Below are 22,402 nucleotides of genomic sequence, written 5' to 3'. Positions count from 1 at the left end.
TATATATATAATATATATATATAGTATATATATATATATATATATATTAATATATATATATATATATATATATACTATATACTACTTACTTACTCTCTCTCTCTCTCTCTCTCTCTCTCTCTCTCTCTCTCTCTCTCTCTCTCTCTCTCTCTCTCTCTCTCTGCTCTCATAAATGAGCTTTTATATCTATTATTTCTGATATTTTTATGATAATACATGCTTAAAATCTCATTCAACGTATCACGATCATAATTTCAATGTCAAATAAAGTTTAATCCTTTTAATGTAGAATTAAATTGCTTAATGGGTTCCTCTGAGCATCTACAATTAAAACTTGATGCAATTGCGACGCCGCACCCTCAAATAATGCTAACTTTTAGAGAAATTGATCCGCTTAGCGAAAGCTTACTTTACTATTTAATTATCGAAAACATAGGAAATTAAAGAGCGTCGATGGATCACGTTGCAAAGCGTACAAAAAAGAAAGAGAGATGTAGCGACGATACATGAGATAGCTACTAAATTAACGGTGTCTCGGGTAACACCGTTATAAATATACCGAGATTTAGGTAATTACGGGGATAAGACTGATTATGCCTAGCTCGCCCGACCTTATATTTATTAGGGGCGGACAAAGCAGCGAGATAAGAGCCTGCTGAATCATGGCTTGATGAGACACGAGCGTGTAAATGTGTTTTCGGTGTAGCTGCGACAGCACTTAACAATTGCCCAAAATAACCAGAATCGTGTGTGCCATTCCGGTGGAAAATGGCTTTTGCGCGTGTGCCGCTAAATTCGGACCAAATCGAGAATCAGAAATATGTGCATCATGCAACGCAATGTAACGTTCGGCCGACTCGCGCGACAGTGTGCATTTATTTGCTTAACGCTATCTATGGAACCAAAATATATATGTGCTTGTAAAGCATTCAGGAAACATAAGTATATACTAATCGAGGAGAAAAACAAAAATTGATAATTAATGTGCGGATGAAGACATGATACTCCACAGTTATGATATTTTAGCGACATCAGAGAAAAGTATAATAGTGACGGCAACTATAAATTTTTTACAATTGCACAAGTTTAATAAATAGAAACATCGTATATAGTTAGATAGTATAATAGAATAAACTAATGTGCATAGTTAAATAGACTATTCAATAGTTACTATAATTATGAAATAGTTTATTCAACTACGTACATTAATTTTATTTAAAACTTGTATAGCTGTCACCTTTATAATTTTTTCTACTATCAATTATTACATCTTTTTCTCTAAGTGTAGCAAATTCTAATTTCAATTTGTTGAACTAATCTATTTACAAAGAATTGTTCAGATCGCGATAAAATGTTTATTAAATGTCATTTATTACTTTTAATAATAATTTTATAGTTATATATATGGGAGAGATAATTGTAAATAATTATAATAAAATATAAAGCAAGAAACTACTTATTCCATAGTTGTTCCGCTACCATCCGACCGGCTCCTCATTTTTTTCTCTCATCTCTGTTTTTTTCTTATTATACATCCTCATGTCACGATACTCATGAAAATATGGCTAATTACGTGCATAATACATCTCGCAAATCTCGTAGAATATCTGTATCATTAATAAATAGTTGGCGTATTATGACTTGATGTTACTTAATCCGCGGATTCGTGTATTATTCTGCGAAGCCAGAATAATGGTCGAGTTACATTGAGATGCGGAATATTCAAAGCGCGACGGAAAATCTATTCGATGTCAAGCATCTTTAAAAGGATCGCTCGTAAACATCATAATGAGATAATTTATAAATATCCTATACAACTGTATAATAATAATAATAATAATTATTATTATTATTATTATTATTCCGAATATACACGAAAAGAACAATTTTACTTAAGAATACAAAAATTTAACTAAATAACAAATCTGAAAATAATTTTGTTAAATCATAATCTAAAAATAATTATGAATTATAGAAAACTCAAACGTGAAGCAATACTACAAAGAATTTTGACAGTTTAGCAACTAGCTTGAGTGTCTTCCCTATTTTAATAATCCAATAAAATTATTTTCAGAGATTTGTATTTAGCTAAATATTGTACTTTAGAAAAACTGCTCTTTCGTGTACGAATCGAGTATAATATCTGTTTTTTCGACTTAAACTTACGAATCATTGGCTGCATTCAGCAGAAAAAGCAGCAAAATTCTTGAATATTGATTTATACGTTTAGATCCAATGAGAAACTAAGGACCAATCATATTAGAGAATTTTATAACAGTTGCAAAGCTATTTTTTCTGCTGAACGCAATCATTGATTGCGATAAGCAATTGCTAAACGTTCACGAAAGAAATAATCACGAAACAGTAAATTAGTATAAAAGCTAGGTAAGTCAGTACGATTGACAGTACGCAAATTAAATTAAAATTATTTTATTACAAAAAACCTTGATCACACATAAATAAATTTCAAAACATACGTTTTGGTTTAATTTTGAATCATCAGCGTGAATTTTTTATCAACAATATTAAAAAACTAAATTAATATAATTTTGTATATTGAATCAAACCACATTGTTACATTCAATGTTTCTTTTTTTTATATAATAAATATAATAATAAGCCTCACAGACAAAGCGTTTCTTTTATCCAGAGTTTGATCAAGAAAATCTTGCATTAATAATACGGATGCTTTTGAATAATGACTATCCTATACAATTCATCTTTGAGGCAATGGCAGAGAGAATTAAATGTTTAACTAATAAGAAAACTTTAAAACAAAAAATACAGGAAACACTTGATATTATAAATCAGACAAAATACAAGTGGCTTATCTTTTTTTATGTTAAAGGTGTTTCTGAACAATTTAAAAACGTGTTTAACAATATATATAACAAAAAGTAATTTTTTATTAGCATGAATAAATTAAACCAGTTTATTAAAGTAAAAACTCTGCTGGATTTCAATAAAATGAATATAATATATAAAATTGATTGTAAGGATTGTAATGCATCCTATGTTGAACAAATCAGTAAGAAATTAAAAACAAGAATATCAGAATATTTTAATCATATATGTAAAATAACAACACATTCTATCATTTCAGATCATAGGATGTATCACATAATTTTAATGAAGTCAAGATTCTGGATGCAGAAAGAATGTACAATAAAAGACTCATTTCAGAAATGATATAATATTGTACATATAAAAAGTAAAAAAAAATGGATTAAATTTGAAAACGAATACAGAGGGTTTACATCAAATTTATAACGATTTCAGTCAATTATTTATGATTTTATATACAATGATTTGATTAATTATTTCTGATTTTATGTACGCGCTGTTTAGATGTTTATCTATATGGCTTATACGTTTTAACATAATGTACATCATTTTCATCATCTAATCAACATTTAACGATTCTAATTTTAATTCTATTTGTGACAATTTTATATATATTTTTTAATGATTAACTTGTGGGAAAATAATGCATAATTTTAATTATTTGCTTTTCATTTAGTTACAATAATTGGAGATGAGTAATTGGTATACTAATAGCAAAATTAATTACGTTTATTACTTCAATAATTTTTATAATAATTACAATTAACATGCAATCCTTTCCATCGAGCTTAGGAGCTGGTTGAGTGTACTAATATTGGATCTTATTCCTCTCATTGTGACCAGAAAAAGAAATATTGGATATAACAATGCGATTTAATTTGATATACAAAATTATAATAATTTAATTTCTTAATATTGTCATGAGAGGGTCACGCTGATGATGGTTCAAAATTGAACCCAAACGTGCGTTTTGAAATTTATTGGGTTGTCCGGAAAGTTCATGCCGCAAAAGATTTAAATTTAATAAATGAAATTAAAAATTTAAATCTTCTGCGTTTCAATTTTCCTTCAAAATCGGCAACCTAATATTTATGTGTGATCAAGGTTTTTTGTAAATAAGATTTTTAAAATAATTTTAATTTAATTTGCACACTGTTAACCGCGCTGACTCATGTAGTCTTTATACTAATTTATTATTTTAAATTTGAGAAGTTCAAATAATGATATTTTAATCATTTCTTCATATTATTTGTACCCCGAAGGAAATAGTAGTGCGGATAATTGTAGTGCATGAAACGACTGCTGTTTTCCCATTCGAGCATTAATAGTTGCACGAATGGCAACGATTCTGTGTATAATATATAATGTACATTATAAATAATTATTGAAGCTAACCGTTCGTTGTCACGAAGCGCTTTGAACGCATCTGAAATGTAATATTCTCCGTTTGTTTCATTTCAAAATTATTTTCCACAAATGAATTGCGCGTTTCGCGTACTCCATTTCGCGAAATCGTTGTATAAGATAATGATCAATTGCGCTCAATCAAAATTTTTTTATTAAAGGAAAATTTTTTTATTAAATAATTTGTACGTATATTGAGAAAAAAAATTTGTTCAACTAATTAAACACATTTAGTTGTTTGCAGATTTGGTCAGTTCAACAAATTTTATTTAATTAAATTTAACCGTCTACTTAACAAACTTTTTAAGCAGACTACGATTGAATTCGATTAAATAAAATTTGTTGAGTTAACCAATCTGCAAACAATGTATTTAGTTTGTTGAACAAATTTTTTTCCTCAGTGTAATTATTACAGTTTGTTGTTTGTAATTAGCGTTATCAATGTTTGCTTATCACGAAATATTTCAACATATTATCAGATTTTGTCATAAATGATTCCAATGTTAAACGCGAATACCTATATCGTACTAATAAAAATTCATTAAAAAAAAATTCAAATAAAAATTATTGCAGAAGATTATTTAATCGCGAGGAGAAAAGGAGAAGTTTTGGAAAATAATCTCCAAAAAACAATCGTATTTTATTTTTCTTATTGTCTCAAAGAAATTAAAGTCAGCAACTTGTTGCGTCTCATTTATCGCGCAATCCTTTCTTGTCCTTCGACATTCGCGCATTCCGACTTATATATTTCGACGAGAATCGATTACTTCCGCTTGGAGAAGAAGATATATAGTTGATGGATTCCGAACTTCTTGGTGTTCCAGGTCTTCGGGATAAAAAGACCTGATTATCCTTTGTTTTTTTTCCACGGACAGTTTGGTCGCTGCTGCTCACCGAGGAGAAAAAGAGAGAAGAATCTTGGAAAGTTCTTAAAGACCGATGCTATTTCTTCGAGAGGGATCACTGGCCATGGTTTGTCTCTCTCTCTCTCTCTCTTTCTCTCCAAGCTGGCTCAAACAACTTTGAAATTTTTCGTCGCGTCTTCTAAAGTTACAAGGCTTACATATATATCCCTCGTTCCTACTTTCCGCTTATCCACCATCCTTCAACTTTATCCCGTCTTTTATTTTTACGCCATTCGTCTCCTCCATAAGAGAAGATACGCTGAGAGAATCTTGAATGAGCAGACGAATTAAAAAGGGGAAAGATCAAATCAATTTTTCGCGAAACTGCAAACTCTCAAGTCTCTTTGGTGTCAGCCAATGTCTTTAGTGTCAACGCGAGTGTTAAATTTAGATCCATTTTGTTACTAAACTAATGAAGTTTAATCTAATATTTAGAGATAATTAACGAGTTAATGATTGTAAAGATGATCGTATAATAAGTCTGCGACTTTTTCGCAGATAATTCTATCTCTTGGACTTCTACGAGTTGGCTGCTTTGGTGAGATTCTGCGATGAGAAGAGATGCGAATGTTTGAAAACGCAGACACGCAAAGTGGCCTCATAATACACCGCGGCGAAGATGAGATCGGAAACTGCTTTGTATCTGCTTTCGCTGCTAATCCTGTCGCTCAATGATCCTTTATGGGCTTCCGTGGAAATCAGAGGTTCGTTGATAACGCAATTGAGTATGTTGGCTAATTAATGCTGCAAACAAGACATTATTATCGGTTATTATCGAGTTATTTCAAAGTAATTTTAACTTTCTTAACTTTTCGTCTATAATCTGGGTCTTTTCTTGGCACAAAAAATATTCTCAGATCTTTTCGAAATAAAGGATGGAGTCAGATTCCTTTATTGTTATACATTTTTAAATAAATTTTCATTTTTTTCTCATTTTTGCTCTTTCAATTTTTATCAAACATAAAAGTTTTATCATTTGTGTTAAAGGATCCAATTGTGGATGGAGAATTAAATATGTAAATATGGTTTTTTTTATAATATTATATTTATATAGATATTATATATTATATTTAAAGATATTATATTTCTCTCTTTTTGAATAATTTATATACTATATTGTTTGTATCGGGATAAATCTGCTCGAGCAATTCGCAAATAATTCGATTGAAGAGAAACTGTAATTTCGATAGAAGCCTCCACGAGAATGAAATTACGTAGCTTAATGAAGTGCGAAGGGTGAAACTCTATCGAGAAAGAACGTTGATCACCTTTGTAATGGAATAACATTCGCCTAGATCGAGGGACAACGTATTTAATGCTACCGTTAAAATTGCTGATGAGTGCAAGTAAGAGATTAAACGTTTCGTCCTTAAGTCAAATGAAACAAATACTTATATAAAAATCACGATTACATGGGAATATTTCGGGAGAAGTAAATGCCATATATTTAATTTCTCGAAATATACCTATAAAATATATAGATATATAAATGAAAAAATATATTAAAAACTTTTATTGAATTTTTAACTACACTTTCAAGTATCAATTCATTATAATGCTACTGTATATTATTTAAATGTTATTTAAATATTATTTAAATATTTTAATTAATATTCAACATTTCTTAGTGTTAAAATAACATAATTTATAATAATTGAACAAATAATATAAAAATAATTTTAAAATATAAATCCTAAGATAAATAAATAAAACATGAATGTATTTAACATTATAAATGTTAATTTCACCGAAGAAATATGTTTCCGCAATTTTTATATATTTTTTGTATGAATTTTTATCTAATGTTTGTATTACTGTTTAACATATTTATTTTATGTTAAATTAACACGAAAATTTCAATGGTTTGGGACACGCAAAACGCGTTAAATTTAAAACAAATTTTTCAATTTTGTAAAAATACAAAATATCTGAATATGTTTTTGATGTCAAAAGAGTCGTTAGTCGATGACTATTCATATCCCTTGTAACGAGAAAATTATTACGCAGAAAAGCATACCGCCCGAGGATACTTACTGTAATTAATCGTATGCATTGTCACGCGTCTGTGATACGGACGGCTTGCGGCGGTCCTCTATACCATGCACTACCTGCTAACATCATGAAAGATACTAAATATATTCTTCTTAAGAAGTAAAAGAATGCAGTACATTTTTCAACATAAAGAACAAGGGGAGATATATAAAAATACATGAAAAAATTTATTATATTTATATAAACAAAATATAATATATGCTACTATTTTCTATCTTATTTATTAAAGTTTGTTTACCGTAAGACAATTAAATTTTTGCTGTATTTAAAATTAATTTCTAATAGTGTAACTAAAATTTAGTCAAATATTTAGCATAATTTATAAAAGATGTTCACGGGAATATTGTTAAGCAATATCAATTAATCAATTGAATAGGATTGCACGAACATAGACGTTTCACGCGTGTACACTCACGCGTGTACACGCACGCGTGCATACATGATATAATTAAGGTGACAAATATAGCCGAGTCGAGAAGCAGAAGTGCACGAAACACGATATTGGCAAACGACGCCAGTTCAACGAGATTGCTTACATCTATGGTAATTAATTAGTCAGTAAACTCTGAGTAATTTCATTAGTCCGTTGAAGGGTGAGGGTCGTTAAATAAATAAGGTCGTGTTTTCATCGGCGAATACTAGCGACATTTCGATAACCGTTTCTCGTCCTTTCCTGTGAAATAATTTGCCTGGCGAAATCAATTTCGTAAAATCTCGAGGGAATCTTGGCGGAAGGGCCAAAGAAATAGGAAGTAATATTATTTGGACGAAATATTATTTGGGGTAGCCGAACACGTAATATCCGAATTTTATTTTATTCAAAATATATTACTTGCAGATATTCTATTATGTATTATTGCATAAAATATACACGAACGCGTTTTTATCTGTGATAAAATAAAAGAAAGTGAGAAATAACTATTTAATCGATGCATTCTGAAATGTGCATGTTTTTTCAGATGAAATTTTCACCATTTTTTTTTCATCACGCACTCGCGCTTATTTTGCTGTAAATACAAGGTATCTGTGCACGTTATTTTTTTTTTGTTGGGACGATACATTTTTTTACGTTACAATAGGATGCAACCGTACCATCAGAAATTCAGTCGGCTGGATTCGCTGGACAGGAAGAATGGGTCGTTGCATCGTGCGAATCAGAGCACCACTCAAAGATCCGCAGGTTAACACAATTATTTGCATTTGATTATATTTAATGAATTACTTGATAATAAAAGATAAATGCAATAAATAAGCAAATAAAAGTTAAAGAAAAACAGACAATTAGAGCACTTTAACTCTTAAACGCTACACCACAACAATAATATACTAGACATCCAATTCATTGATTATAATTTTCATAATAAATTTAGAATAAGATCGCCTATTATGGGATAGGTTCCCAATATGAGATAGTGGAATTTCTATTAAACTAATAAGCGCATGTGGTTTTAGATTTTATTATGAACTTATTACTCATAGAGTACAAACATATTTAGTAGTAAACTCATCATTAAATCATGCGTGTAGTTGTGAAAAAAGATTCTTGAAATTGGATGTTGTCGAATTTTATTGAGGTTAGTCTTCAAATCTTGTTTTATTATATAATAAATAAATATTTGATAATAAAGTCTGCATGTGATAGAGTAAGGTTGTATTAAATACGTGGATAAATGTGTGATATAATGATTATTTATTTAACTGTAAATATTAGATTTGGTGATCATGAAACCGCAAGGTATGGAAATTGTAATATGAGATATTCAAGGTATTCCTAGCTATATGAGAGCATTTAAACGAGATTCAATATCTCAAAGCATATTATTGAACGAAATGTTAAAAATAATGATTTTATTGTTAAGATTACTCACACACATACACACATATACACACATAAAAAAATTATATAATTATTATGTATAACATTCAAATTCTTTGTTTCTACTTATGTGTGATATAATAAGCGTGTATAAAAAGCTTATCTTTATTTTTTTCTTAGTTTTCTGTTATGAGATACTATTTCATACAAGAAAACTCTTGTATATCTCATATTAGGCGATTTTACTATTGTAAATTTTTTTTTAATCGAAACGACAAACTTTTACAGAACGGGAAAGCCATTATAGTGACGCTAAAATAGTGGCATACTTTTAGACAAAGAATACAATAAAATAATGAATTAACAAATCGTATTTAAAAAAAAATTGTAAAATTTTTGAAAATAGACTCTCTAAAGATTAAAGAGCATAAGGATCAAGCAAATATATGTATCTTTATTGATAAAAACGTAATGAGCAGTGGAAAAAACATTGCATTGGAAAAGCATTGGAATGCCGGATTTGCTATAAGAAAAAGACGTTTAAATAGTAATTAATAAAAAATAGACGTTCAATTAATCAAATAACATGTGGACTTATTGTAGGTGATCGAAGTAAAAATCAGAAGGTTACAAGTAGGCTTCTTAAAAGAGGCCCGTTGCGAAGGAGCATATTTTCAATTCTCAGGCAACGCCGATGATTCTGACGACGAAATAACAGGTCGATATTGCGGCCGTGTGACCGGAAATGCTACGAGGTAAGTATCTATTTCTTTTTCGTAAATCCTATGAATCCTATCGACTCTCAGGTTTTGAGTTAAATGGTGCTTTTCAACAAGAGCTAAAGTGTAACACAGTGATCATTTAATATCATTGTTTAAACAACGAGAATTACTGTGTTACACTGTGTTATATGTATTTTGCTGGAAAGCACCTAAAATCTCGTTTGCGATTCCACAGGCTATTTCTACGTCGCGGTCCCGATCTAACGATCACTCTGATGTCGGACAAGCAATTCGCCTCAGCGAATCCAGTCATTTTTTCCGCCCAATTCTCCATTCTGCCAATGCGCCTGGCGATCGAGCGTCATCGTGGCTATTCCGCGTCCACGTCGTCAACATGTCCTGTGGAGTGCACCGTTCACAACAAGCACAGATCCTGCAGATTGACCTCGCCGGGTTATCCCAGCGTTTATCCACGTGGGATTAGGTGCGCACAATAGACTTTGAGACCATTAAGCTCAAACTCGCCGAAGTTTCGAACGAACAGTTCACCAAGATAACACAAACCTTCTCTTCGAACCAGCAAATTCTGCTTACTGCAAATTTTGCTTTCTTACGCTTCATCACTAATTATACGTTAAATATCGAACAGGTAGAGTCGTTCAAACTCGATTTTCTGGCGAAACTTATCGAGCTAATTTGGTTTGAAACATGTTTTCCGAGAATAAAACGCCGAGAGATAAAATTATCTCAATTTCAAAGTTCTTAATTACTAACTATTGCGTCGCATGGATCGCGCTGCATGGAAAGAACGATTTTACTAAAATATCTAAAAATTCAGATAGATATAGATCTAAAAATAATTTTGTTGGGCCATCAAAATAGTTATGTAAAAAACTTAAGCATGATGAATAATGCTGCAAAAAGTTTTAACATTCTAGCAACCAGCATGAACTATATAATTATTTTGATAGATTAGCAAAATTATTTTCAAACTTGTATCTAGCTACTTTTTAGATACTTCAGCAGAACCATTCTTTCCATGTGATTGCCGAATTCGATCGATTCTCAGATGTAGGATAGCCTTGGAGTCGAACGCTGGTCGCTTCAGGATAGGCGGTCAGCCCGAGGACCTTTTCGATTTGATGAACTACACCGATCAGGAGAGCTGCCAGATGGAGAATTGCGAGGACTCCTTCGACTCCAGGGAATCGTTGGTCACGAAGGGTCAAAATTTCATCGAAGCGAATGAATCTATTATCAGGGACGATTGGTCGAGAAACAAGTACAGTAGTCAGATTCCTGCGATGAAACACACCACGGAAACGAATGGACAATTAGCGAGGCTCAGGCATTACAAGAAAAAGGCGATACAGCAGTATAGGGGAGAACAATATCGTCACAAAGAACTGCCGCTTAAGTCTGACACAAACGAGCCGAAGTTTCGCATAAAATCAATGCGTTCGAAGATAACGAGAAAGAACCATCGAAGGGTCGTTCCGAATCATTATTTCAATAGCGATTCTGAAAGGCCGAGCGAAACGATCAATAGAGCGATGGTATGTAGTTCGTTTAAGCTTAAAGAAAAACGCATTAGTGGAAGATCAATGAATTCTTTTTGCTAATTTGCTAATTTGCTAATAATTGCTTTGCTTAAAAGAACACATATGCATTTTTTCAGTTGACGAAATTGCTTTACTTACTTTAAGTATTTAAAGGCATTTTAAAGGGTTATTTCAATTACTATTTTAAAATATTATTTTAACTATTAAGTATGCATATATAATCATGAAACTCTTATTGCTATTTAAGGCTCCTATTCATTCACCACTACTATCTAGATTGTGATATCAGAAACGAGAAAATATACATAATACAAAATCTTGCAAAATATATTAATATGGAAATGTTTTAATAAAATAATTTATAAAATGAAATCGACTTACACCGAAAATACACCGAAAATTCTCTTTTTGTTTTGTTAATTAATCAATAAACGTACATATGGAAATGAATTATGCATAATCGAAAACAAAATAAATATGATTTAATTTCTCTCTAATTATATAAATAAAAAGATAATTTTCGTATATTTTATAAGTCTATTCTGTCAATTGCAAATGTTATTTTATTTCTAATATTTCTAAAAATATTTCTATTCAAATACAAAATTGCAAAATTTTTATTTTCTCGCTTCTGACGTCATAATTTGAGACGGCAATGAGTGAATAGGAACCTTAAGATAATCTATATACAGCAATTTTAAAATCCTATTTTTTCATTAATATTTTCAAATATCAGATTTCTGATATAAAACTGATACTATCCATTAAAATATTAGAAGATTTAAATAATTACATATGACGAGATCCACGTTTTCGTTTAACAAGAGTTAATTATATCAATTAAAGTATTTCTGAACAAGTATATTTGTTCACCTAAATCAATAATATCCCGTATAATTTATTAAGGCACCGGAATCCAAATACTTCAGGGAAAATCAATCGTTGGCAAATACATGCGGCAGCGGCGACTATCTCGCACTTCTGGAAAATGTGAACGGGAGGATCTTGGAGATCTCGAGGTTCTGCGGTAACGGCCGAGTCCCGCGCATCTACTCGAGCGGGAAAAACGTGATCCTGGAGTTCGTCGCTCGCGAGGATGGCACCGTGACCCACGATGGCTTCCAGGTGACTCTTCAAGAGGAACGCATTTCACGAGAAGTGAGACGCACGAGATGCGAATTTGCATATAGGAGCACCGGGCGGAACAGCAGAGAGAACATTAGATCCCCTCAGAGCTGGTATCCCCCGGATACCTTGTGCACTTACAAGTTCCTCGGTAGAATCACTGAGAAGGTTTCGATCTATATAAAGATTCTCAGAAATGAACTTGAACACGAGAAACCGGAGACGGGGAGGCGAAACTTCACTTTAAACTCTTGTCCGAGCAATGAAATCACTGTCTATAACGGAGCGCAAGTAAGCGTAAATTCTATCATATTTTTTAATTGATTTCTATAATAGCTTTTCGGAATTCGATCTCTTAGAAAGGATTTCTGATAACGACACAAAAAATATTCTCTTGACGTATAAACAATATTCTTTTATCTCAACCTTATGTGCAATAAAAAAAAACAATATTAATTAATATTGGATTAATAATTCGTATTTTCCTCCCTTAATAAAATTACCTATTTAATTATTATTTTGAGATAACAGTAACATACATAATTTAAGTTATATAATTTTACACTTAAATAAACGAATAATAACTAAAATTTTCTTCTTCTAAAAAATATAATTAACAATTTAAAAAATATATAATTATAATAAATTCGGCTAATATTGGAATTAGCGCTGTAAAACGTGCGCGATAAATTTCAATATTGAATTGTATCTATCATTTAATTGGTAATTTGTATGTTTCGGCTAATTTTTTAGTCATCCTCAATACGTACAGATGAATCCATATGATAAAGCGACGATGTATAAGATTAGGCTACAGTATTCGCATATTTTTAAAATAATAAAAATATGCGAGTACCGTAGCCCAATCTTTTCCATGAAAGAAAATAAAATTTCCTCTAATAACAAGAAATATGATTGTCCTTATATTGATTTTATTTCATGATAGATCAAAGAGTAATTACTTCGGATACGGAAATCTTTTCTATATGGGTACATGAATTGATAAGGATTCATTCCGCGAGATTTTATCTTCGTTGAATTTTTAAATCGTTTACAAGCAGTACATAAATTTTAATTATTAATTTTAAATAAATTTTAATAATGAAAATATGAAAATTGATGAAGGAAAAATGACAAAAGAGGAATTTGAAAATTTTGCGCGCTCGACTCGAAGATTAAAATTCTATTCTTTCTCTCGATCTATTTTTCCTTTTTTCTACGAAACAGTTACATTTTATGAATTCACAGGTAAACAACAGCTTCTTAATATGGTCGTATTGTGATGCGTCTCATTGGGACATCAACAATATCCAAATACCTTTGACGTCTACCGGAAACGAACTATTGATCCAGTACTACAGCGCCAAGGGGTCCCACAATGGGCAGGAATTCACTTATGCTATATCCTATCGATTCATCAGGAAAGAGCGGAATTCTATCGTTGCGAAGCACAAATACAAATCGATCTCCCTCAGACCAGTCAACTTGTCGGCTCTCAATCTTAACGACACTGATAGTTACGATTGCGACAGCAGAATTGGCACATTCAAGAATTGGTTCGCGGTGCTGGCGGTCTTCGGCATCGTGTCCTTCATTGGAGCTGTTGTTACAATAGTCGTCCTGACAATTAAATGCTTGCAAATCGGATCCTCTGACAAAAAGCTCTTACAAAACGGGAAACAGTGAGGTCGCACGTACAGGGATTTTACATTTCCTAAGCGGCAATTGGAAACGATTGAAGATATTGGAATCCTGTTCGTACAATTACAATAACGAGCTTGCTTCTTGCAGAAATCGTTAGAAATCTTAGTTAGAAACTAAACAGACGTTTTACGGGAGCAGAAGATGGTATTGCAGTATGTATTATATTTAAGAAATAATATTTTAATTTTTGAATATTTATGAGAAGATTGAAGCGAAACATTATCATCTTTTAAATATTGATTAAAGCAATTCCTCTTGGCTAAATGTTCTATTTTGAGATAGAGAAATAGAATATTATCCATAAAACTAAAAAATTGTTGCTCTTTTTCATTACTATACAATTTATTAAGATTTGTCGAAGCAATTGAGATTCCATTATTTTTAACTGTTTCAATCATAGAATTGATTACAATATTTTAATAAACTGCAATTTACTATCTTTTAGATTTTCAAGTACCCAACGAAGCTTCCATTTTGAGTAACATACTGTAGCAATAATAAAATCTTTTGTATGTCATCATCATTTAATTCAATTATATTATGAAAACGGTCACGCAAACGTTTTAGAAAATGCTTTTATGGCTCGTAATATTTTAATAATGTTTCATATCGTTTTCATCCAATCTTTTAATATTTTTTAAAATTATTTTTTATTCCAAAGAGATAAAGAGATAAAATATATTTCTAAAAAATCTAAAAAAACCTTGCAAAACATTTAAACAATATATATGTTATAGGATCTGTACATATTCTTATATTCTTTTAAGAATTCAATATCTTGAACAGTAAAATATAGCATTTCAAGTGCTTCAGAAATTTTCGTTAATAATTCTTTAATTTTCAATAATTCACGCTGTCGTGAAAAGAATTCCATCTTGTTATACATGATGTATAAAGAGCTCTACTTACAATTTTTTACTGTTTGCTTGTCTTATTCGAAGATCGATTGTCTTATTCCATAATTGAAGCACTTCTTTATAAGAAAGATGATATTTTCCATAAGAGATAAGGTTTAATTTAATTAATTTATTTCATTGGAAAGTACATATTAAACTAATAATAAATATATGAGAGCAACATTGATGATATTTTGGCAAAATATAATAATTTTCATCTGGTAACGTATCATTCTCACTTAAGGGAAGAATTTTATTAATATTATAAAATTGAATATTAATTTCATTCTCATTATAGTTTTCAACTTCTTCAGCATCATTGTTTCCTATAATATATGATAATTAAATTCTCGAAAAGCTTTTATAAAATTACTACCGTTGTCTGTTACCGTACATGTTATTTTTTCTATATTGAGACCATATTTTACATATATTTCATTTAAATTAGCAATCGAAGTGTAATTATAATTACCTTCAAATCGCTTATACAAGATATAGTTCTAAATTCACATTTAAAGTTTTAAGGATTTATCCAATGAATCATAGAAAACTCTGCCTAAATGCAAACCATATGTCTGCTGTTGTATAAATATAATTTATTTCTGAAAGTTCTTCACGAATATTTGTCGTTACATTTTCAAATTTAATTTGTATACGTTTAGATAGCGTTTCTCTACGTAACAATGTACAGGCATTTTTAAATTATTAACAAGGAAACCGTCGGAGTCGTACCTCACGGATTTTGATTGAGCTTTAAATATATTGTAAAATATAAAACAATATTAAATCCATATTTTTTTTTATCAGCGTATCTCAAGCGTATCTCTTTAGAGAGTTAAGCACCCCCTCGAAAAATAAGATTTTTAGCAAATATCTTCGAATGCGATCTTATGCGATATATAAAAAAATGTTTAATACAAAAATTTTATGGTATTTTATGTAATGCTATATTCATTTTCTTTAATATCAATTTTTTAACTTTCTCCCAATCCCATTCATTAATTGTGCAAAATTAAAAAAATTTATATGAACAAAAATTAAAGAGCATCGAATGCCGAATTTATTCAGGTATAATAATATTATGTTTTCACATTTCAATTTTTGGAAAAATCAAATGATAATCGTGCTATAGGTGCCGCGCTGTAAGTAGGTGTTATTATTTTTTTTCAGTTGTTCTGCACTTGATAATTGTGCATATTTTTTTTATAATATAGTAAAAAAATGAATTAATCTTAATGATATAATATCAATTTACTACACGAAATTATGATATAAGTATAGAGGAATATGCATATATAATAATAATATATACATGTATACAATAAGTAAAATATGCAAGTTTATATTGCATCACATTATTTAATTGTTTGTGATATCTTTTCCCATAGGAGATCTTATATACAGGGGGAAGATGCCACTTTTGCAGGGTATGACATATATAAATTTTTTTTAATAATACTTTTTTAAGAACATCAAAAATTTAATTCATTGATTTGTATGAATAAAGAAAGGTTGCTAAAATATAAATAATACGTTATGCCGTTATGTGTTTTGTCGATGCTCGGTGTAGCGAAGAGCACACGTTGCCGAAATGATTAGACATTCACCTGATAACAAAATTGTTAGATTTGGATGAGCGTGTTCGAACGTATTTCTTGATTGCTCCATTTAACATCTTTCGCGATGTTCAGTAATCTTCATTAATAAACGCATCTTGTTCTTTTTCTTAACATTCGTATTGTTCATTTCGGCGGTTCGGAAGTGCGATCTCGTAAACCGGTCGCGGGCGTAACAATATTATTATATTAATTATTATCCACAAATATGGACAATTGATTTGTTAATTTATAATGTATGTATATATATGTATATATATCGACTTGTATCATTAAATGGAAAGTCTTCTATAATTAAGATGCCATAAAGTCTTTTCTTTTTAATTGAATTTCTTACACTGCTTATCTGTCCTTTCTCTCAATGTTGGAAAAAAATGAAAAGCTGAACTGCAAGTTCAGCTAAAAAGAACAGGCTTATAATCAATGAATAATTACATATATATTTTGATTATAAAAATTATTATATCTGCTTTTATAATAACAAATATTATAGATCATTATTTTTTAATATTTTTTATCTAAAAAAAAACATTAAATTATAGTTTAAGTACAGATATTTATAAAATTAGCCACACGAAATCAAAGTTATGAATTATTTTGAAACAACTTATTGTTCTCTATGTACATTTCCCTATTCTTTATGTGTAAGAAATGTAATTTTTTTTCCTTTGCCTAAGTGTGTCCTATTTATTTTTATTAGCAATGTGCTAAACAATATCAAACGTTCTTTTTAAAATAAATTTATTTTTTTTTTCAATTTTCTTGCTAACATTATATGCTTGCTAATATGAATTAAAATATAATTGAAATATATATTTATTTCAATTTTATAATTCTTCAAGCTTTAAACTGTTATGTTAAAAATAATGATACGATATTATTATATTAACTTTTATTTATAGATGCATTTTGCTCCTGAAATGTAGAAGCGCAAAACTGACAAAAAAAAATTAAAAACAAATGTATTACTATACACTATTTTGGTTTATTATCTTTGATTATTTTTATAAAAGAGTAAGTAATAAATAATATAACTACGAATGAAATTCCTAACTTTATATCTAAAAAAAGATGATATTCAAGATGAAAAAGTAAGTATGGAATAATTATTAAATTAATTATATTTTATTTAATTTATTAATAAATTATATTTATTTACAAATATTACATTATGTATTAATTTTAGATAACAATAAATGAACCTCTTGATTCTATATCTGAAAACGATGATGTACAAAATGTTCAGGAAAAAAATAATATCCAGAATATAGAAGTAAGTAAACGGGACAGTAAAATTATTAAATTAATTATATTTTATTTATTTACAAATATTACATAAATGTATTAATTTTAGATAATATATTAATTTTAACAATAAATGAATCTCTTAATTCTATCTGAAAACGATGATGTACAAGATGTAGAAGTAAGTATGAAATAGTAAAATTAATAAAACAATTAATTGTAAATCAAATAATTTAAAAGTACGATATATACAGGATGTTTCAGAAATATTTGGCCAAACTAAAAACATATCCCTCATTGTAAGGATGAAAAAAAGTTACAAACATGGATTCAAAAACGCTTCCTTTCCAAGTTATAAACATTTTTTTATTTTATACTTACATCTATATTTTCATCACAAAAATTGCTGGAATCGATGTATGCTTCACATCGACGTCGTATGGATTGTCGAAAACGTTCAAAAATTTTTGAAGTATTTCGTATTTTTTCACACGCAATAATACGAATTCAGAGTACTTCCACAATAAGGATATCATACAAGAAGGTCTCAAGATGTCCCCATAAATAAAAATCCAAAGAATTCAAATTGGGAGAACGTGGCCAAACAATGGGGATCCTCCTCTACCAATCCATCTATTGATGTAATTAATTATTATTCAGGAACTCTCGACAATTTATATGACGTCGATGCGAAGCATGCATCGATGCGGAAGGAAATCATTTCTGTAATGAAAATATAAATATCCTAGACAGCATAATACGTAATGTTTTAAAAATATTTTTAAAATGTTTGTGTTGGACGTTTTGGACATATTAAAAACATAAAGATTAGATCCATAGATATTTTAAAAACATTTTAAAAATATCTAGTGTTACCATTTTGGATTTCTTAAAAACGTCCATTTTAGGACGCAATGGACTAACACTGAACTAAATTAATACAATATATTAAACAAATTTTAGATCACAATCAAAACAAAATGATTTTTATGTGAATATTATTATTGATTAATATCTTATCCCAGAATACATATCATAAAATTATGATAAAAAAAAAAAACGTTTTTCCCTGAATTCGGGAATTAATTTCATAGTGCTTCGAAACGGTCACCTCATCTATATTGCATACCGCCATCCACTATTCTTGATTTTTTAAACCATATGTATGGAAACCGCTACACTTCACGATGATCTACGAACATCTATATAATTATGATACATCTGTTCAATATGATCCTGATAAAAATTTGTGCAGTTTAACTGAACGTCTGTTAAGTGCGGAGCACACTCTTGCATAATGCATATATAACACGAGGCATAAGAAATTCAACCAATCAGAATTCTTGGAAAAGAATTCTCTTCATGGAAAAGAAGGAAACGAAAGACTTTGATTGGTACATTTTCTTGTGCATTATGTGTTATACGTTATGAAAGAGTGCTTCCCGCTTTACTAATATTTAATCTTAATGTTATATTTTCAGGTTAGGAAATCATACGCTGTACTTTCACAATATCAGTTATTATATATATTGTCTTCGACTAGAAATCTCACTCCTGTTGATAATAATACGCTGTATTGATGCGATATAGGTTATGTATTATAATGCACCTAAAGTATGCAGTACAGATACAGTGTTGATACGCTGTATCTATACTGCATATAATATTATGTATTTTATGCTGCTACCATGGAGGATAGAGATTAAGGAGACCGAACTAGGATTTGAAAAGTAATTTTTGTAATTTTAACCGTTTATGCATAATATGACTTTGAATTACGAGATCCTATTTAGGCTATATAGGTTGTACAAAAAAAAAGTTTCGGATCTTAATAACTCTTGAGAAAATAAAAATTGTGAAAAAAAGGGCGAAGGGTTTTGATTTTTTTTTAAATGTATCTTTTGGAATGGATATGCATCCCCTGAGCACCATTGAGGGGCAGAGAATGTAAGGGGGGGAGAAAAATCTTAAATGACATAATGAATGTCGAGTGGAGGGCTTTTTGATAAAAAATGCCCCATATACATAAATTATTATAGAAAAATATTTAATAATAACCATAAAGTATAGAAAATAAGAGGCCGAGCTAGGCTTTGAAAAGCCTATAGTAAAAATCAGGCTTTGAAAGTCTGTAGTCAAAATCGGGTTTTTTTGAATTGATATTGGTGGTTCTCGATAGGCGGCTTTCAAATCGCAAAACTTCTCTCATATACGCTTACGTACACACATAATTTAAAAATAGAGACATTATTCTTTGACATTATGCTCTACAGTAACACTAAAACATAAATTGTCATTAAAATTGCATGAAGAATGGAGCATTCTTCATGTAATATGATATAGAGAATGGACTGCGTAATCCCTATCTAAATATTTAAATGTGATCGACAATAATGAGAGAGAGGGATCGTGGAAAACAATTAATCTCTCTCTTATTCCGCCCGTTTTGTTATGTTGAAACGTGAACCAATACCCATGTAGCGAAATGAGCATATCGCAGACTTTGCGCAACCAATCATAAATCGTTATTTCATAAAGGTTACTTTCACATTAAGACTAATTTCATAAATTTTAACATCTTTAATCATTATTTTCAAGAAATGCATTTAATTTTGTACTTAGATATAATAATAAAAATGTATAACAAATACATCATTTATGGACTTATTGATTCCGCTTACGTTGATTGCGCTCCATGGAGATGAAGAGATTCGAAACCGCTTAACGATAACTGCGAAACACTCGTGATTGGTTCTGCTCTCGTTCCACGTTCCACTATTCTGCTGCATAGGTTTGCACCCTTATGCTTTATATTCTATTTTGTTGTTACACCGAATGATAGAACCACCATGCGTCGAATCCAATTTATTCATTTTAGCTTATTCTATCTGAAAAAAATGCACATGAATTTCGATTTTGCAATAGTACAATTATAGAAATCATGCGCCCTTTTGCATTACATGAAAGTCTAAACTAATCGAAATCTATGTAGAACAGTACAATTATAGACCTCATTTTATCATTGTAAGATTTCCTAACAGATTCCTAACAGATTTCCTAACCTTAATAGTCATCAACTTTAACGCGTAACATTTCGGATTACAAGGCAGAGCATTTTTTTTTTACCAGATTCTTTCATTTCATATAAAAACGTGTCAAATAAGCCTAAGGTCGGATTTATACCTTGACGAAAAAGTGGAAAAATGGAAGACAATTAGAACTCGCGGAAAGACAGAAGCAGATAAGTGAACCGCCTACTGCGAGTTCCGATTGATTTCCACTTTTCTGTTTTCTGTTTTTCCGTCAAGGTGCGAACCCGGCCTAAAGGCGCGTTCACACTTTGACGGAAAAACAAAAAGCGGAAAAGCATTGATCAATCAGAATTCATGCTGGTAGTAAGTAGTACAAAAAGTCGAAATTGATAAACTACCAATTAGAGTTCTGATTGGCTGCTGCTTTTTCGCTTTTCCGTCAAGGTGTGAACCCTAAGAGTGGTCTCATAATTATTGTCTTTCTAATTTTAACAATTCATTCGATCATCTGCTCATGCTCTAATAGCACAAACGTCGACTGTAAGTTGACTTTGTTAAGTCAGGCCCTTAGAGTCAACTGTAAGTTGATTTTGTACAAACATCTTTTCATGTCGATTTTATTACGTTTATTACCTTTAGATTTTTTTTATCTTTAAGACGTTTAATGCGATTTACGCTCACAAAGCGTGGAATCATTTCGTTCTTCTTATTTAACTGTAGTTAAACAAGGAATGTTGTTCATAAATGTTGTAGGCATGAATCGGACCACAGCCTAGAATGATTGACTTAAATGATCGGCTTACAATCGTCTTTAAAGTGAGATATTGTATGACTTAGAGACGTTTCCAAGTCGTCTAAAGTTAACTTAGGGATATCCATTTTTCACGCATTTTTCTAGAAGCTATAGTCGACTCAGAGTCGACTTAGAGTCGACTTTGTGCTGTTAGGCACGTGATAGAACGGTGCCGGCAGTATATATAATAGCGCAACTCTTCTGATTTTATGTTTCCCAAAATGGAGTGCGCGAAATAAAAAAGTTGTCCAGTAACGTTATCTCACTTCTTTCTTTTTCCGTTCTCTCTTTCAGAGTTATTTAAATACTGTTTCTCTTTAACGATTTAAGTATGTTGTTTGTTTTCCAGATGGATTACTTTTGTTTTAGTTAGAAAATCTGCATTTTATGTGATGCAATTCTAATAATTTACTAAAACGCAAGCGATCTAAGAAAAATAAGCATCGTGTGCTGCAGTTGTTAATTAAAATATTTTTACAGTATAATATTTGTATCATACAATATTTATATAATTTCTTCTTATTTTTCTTCTTATTTTTATTATCTTCTTATTTTTGTATTTTTTTGATTTTGCAGTGCATTACAATTATAAATCTATTTCTTTTAGTTTTATTATATATAATATAGTATTATTATTTAGATTAAACTTTGATGTACAAACGAGAAAGAGAGAGAGGGAGAGAGGG

At 30.2% G+C, this 22,402-nt stretch overlaps 1 protein-coding gene across 1 annotated transcript; it reads left to right on the top strand.

Annotated features, from left to right (window-relative positions):
* The first annotated feature begins 5,772 nt into the window (after positions 1-5,772).
* On the top strand, positions 5,773-14,116 carry LOC105620211. The gene is made up of 7 exons (XM_012201716.1): positions 5,773-5,857; positions 8,285-8,385; positions 9,625-9,776; positions 9,979-10,227; positions 10,813-11,299; positions 12,212-12,721; positions 13,679-14,116. The coding sequence occupies exons 1-7, from the start codon at positions 5,773-5,775 to the stop codon at positions 14,114-14,116; spliced, it is 2,022 nt and encodes a 673-aa protein (XP_012057106.1).
* The last annotated feature ends 8,286 nt before the right edge of the window (positions 14,117-22,402 follow it).

The sequence above is a fragment of the Atta cephalotes genome, assembly GCF_000143395.1.
Source record: "Atta cephalotes unplaced genomic scaffold scaffold00025, whole genome shotgun sequence".
Lineage (NCBI taxonomy): Eukaryota > Metazoa > Arthropoda > Insecta > Hymenoptera > Formicidae > Atta > Atta cephalotes.
Note: the sequence above shows the minus strand (reverse complement) of the source record. Positions and strands in the feature narration are given on the sequence as shown.

What these genes read in the sequence shown, in the direction of transcription:
- LOC105620211 (XM_012201716.1), top strand. Translation starts at nt 5,773, where the DNA reads ATGAGATCGGAAACTGCTTTGTATCTGCTTTCGCTGCTAATCCTGTCG. An exon ending in CACCACTCAAAGATCCGCAG is followed by an intron (nt 8,386 to 9,624) that starts GTTAACACAATT and finishes GACTTATTGTAG; the next exon opens with GTGATCGAAGTAAAAATCAG. An exon ending in AAACGATCAATAGAGCGATG is followed by an intron (nt 11,300 to 12,211) that starts GTATGTAGTTCG and finishes TAATTTATTAAG; the next exon opens with GCACCGGAATCCAAATACTT.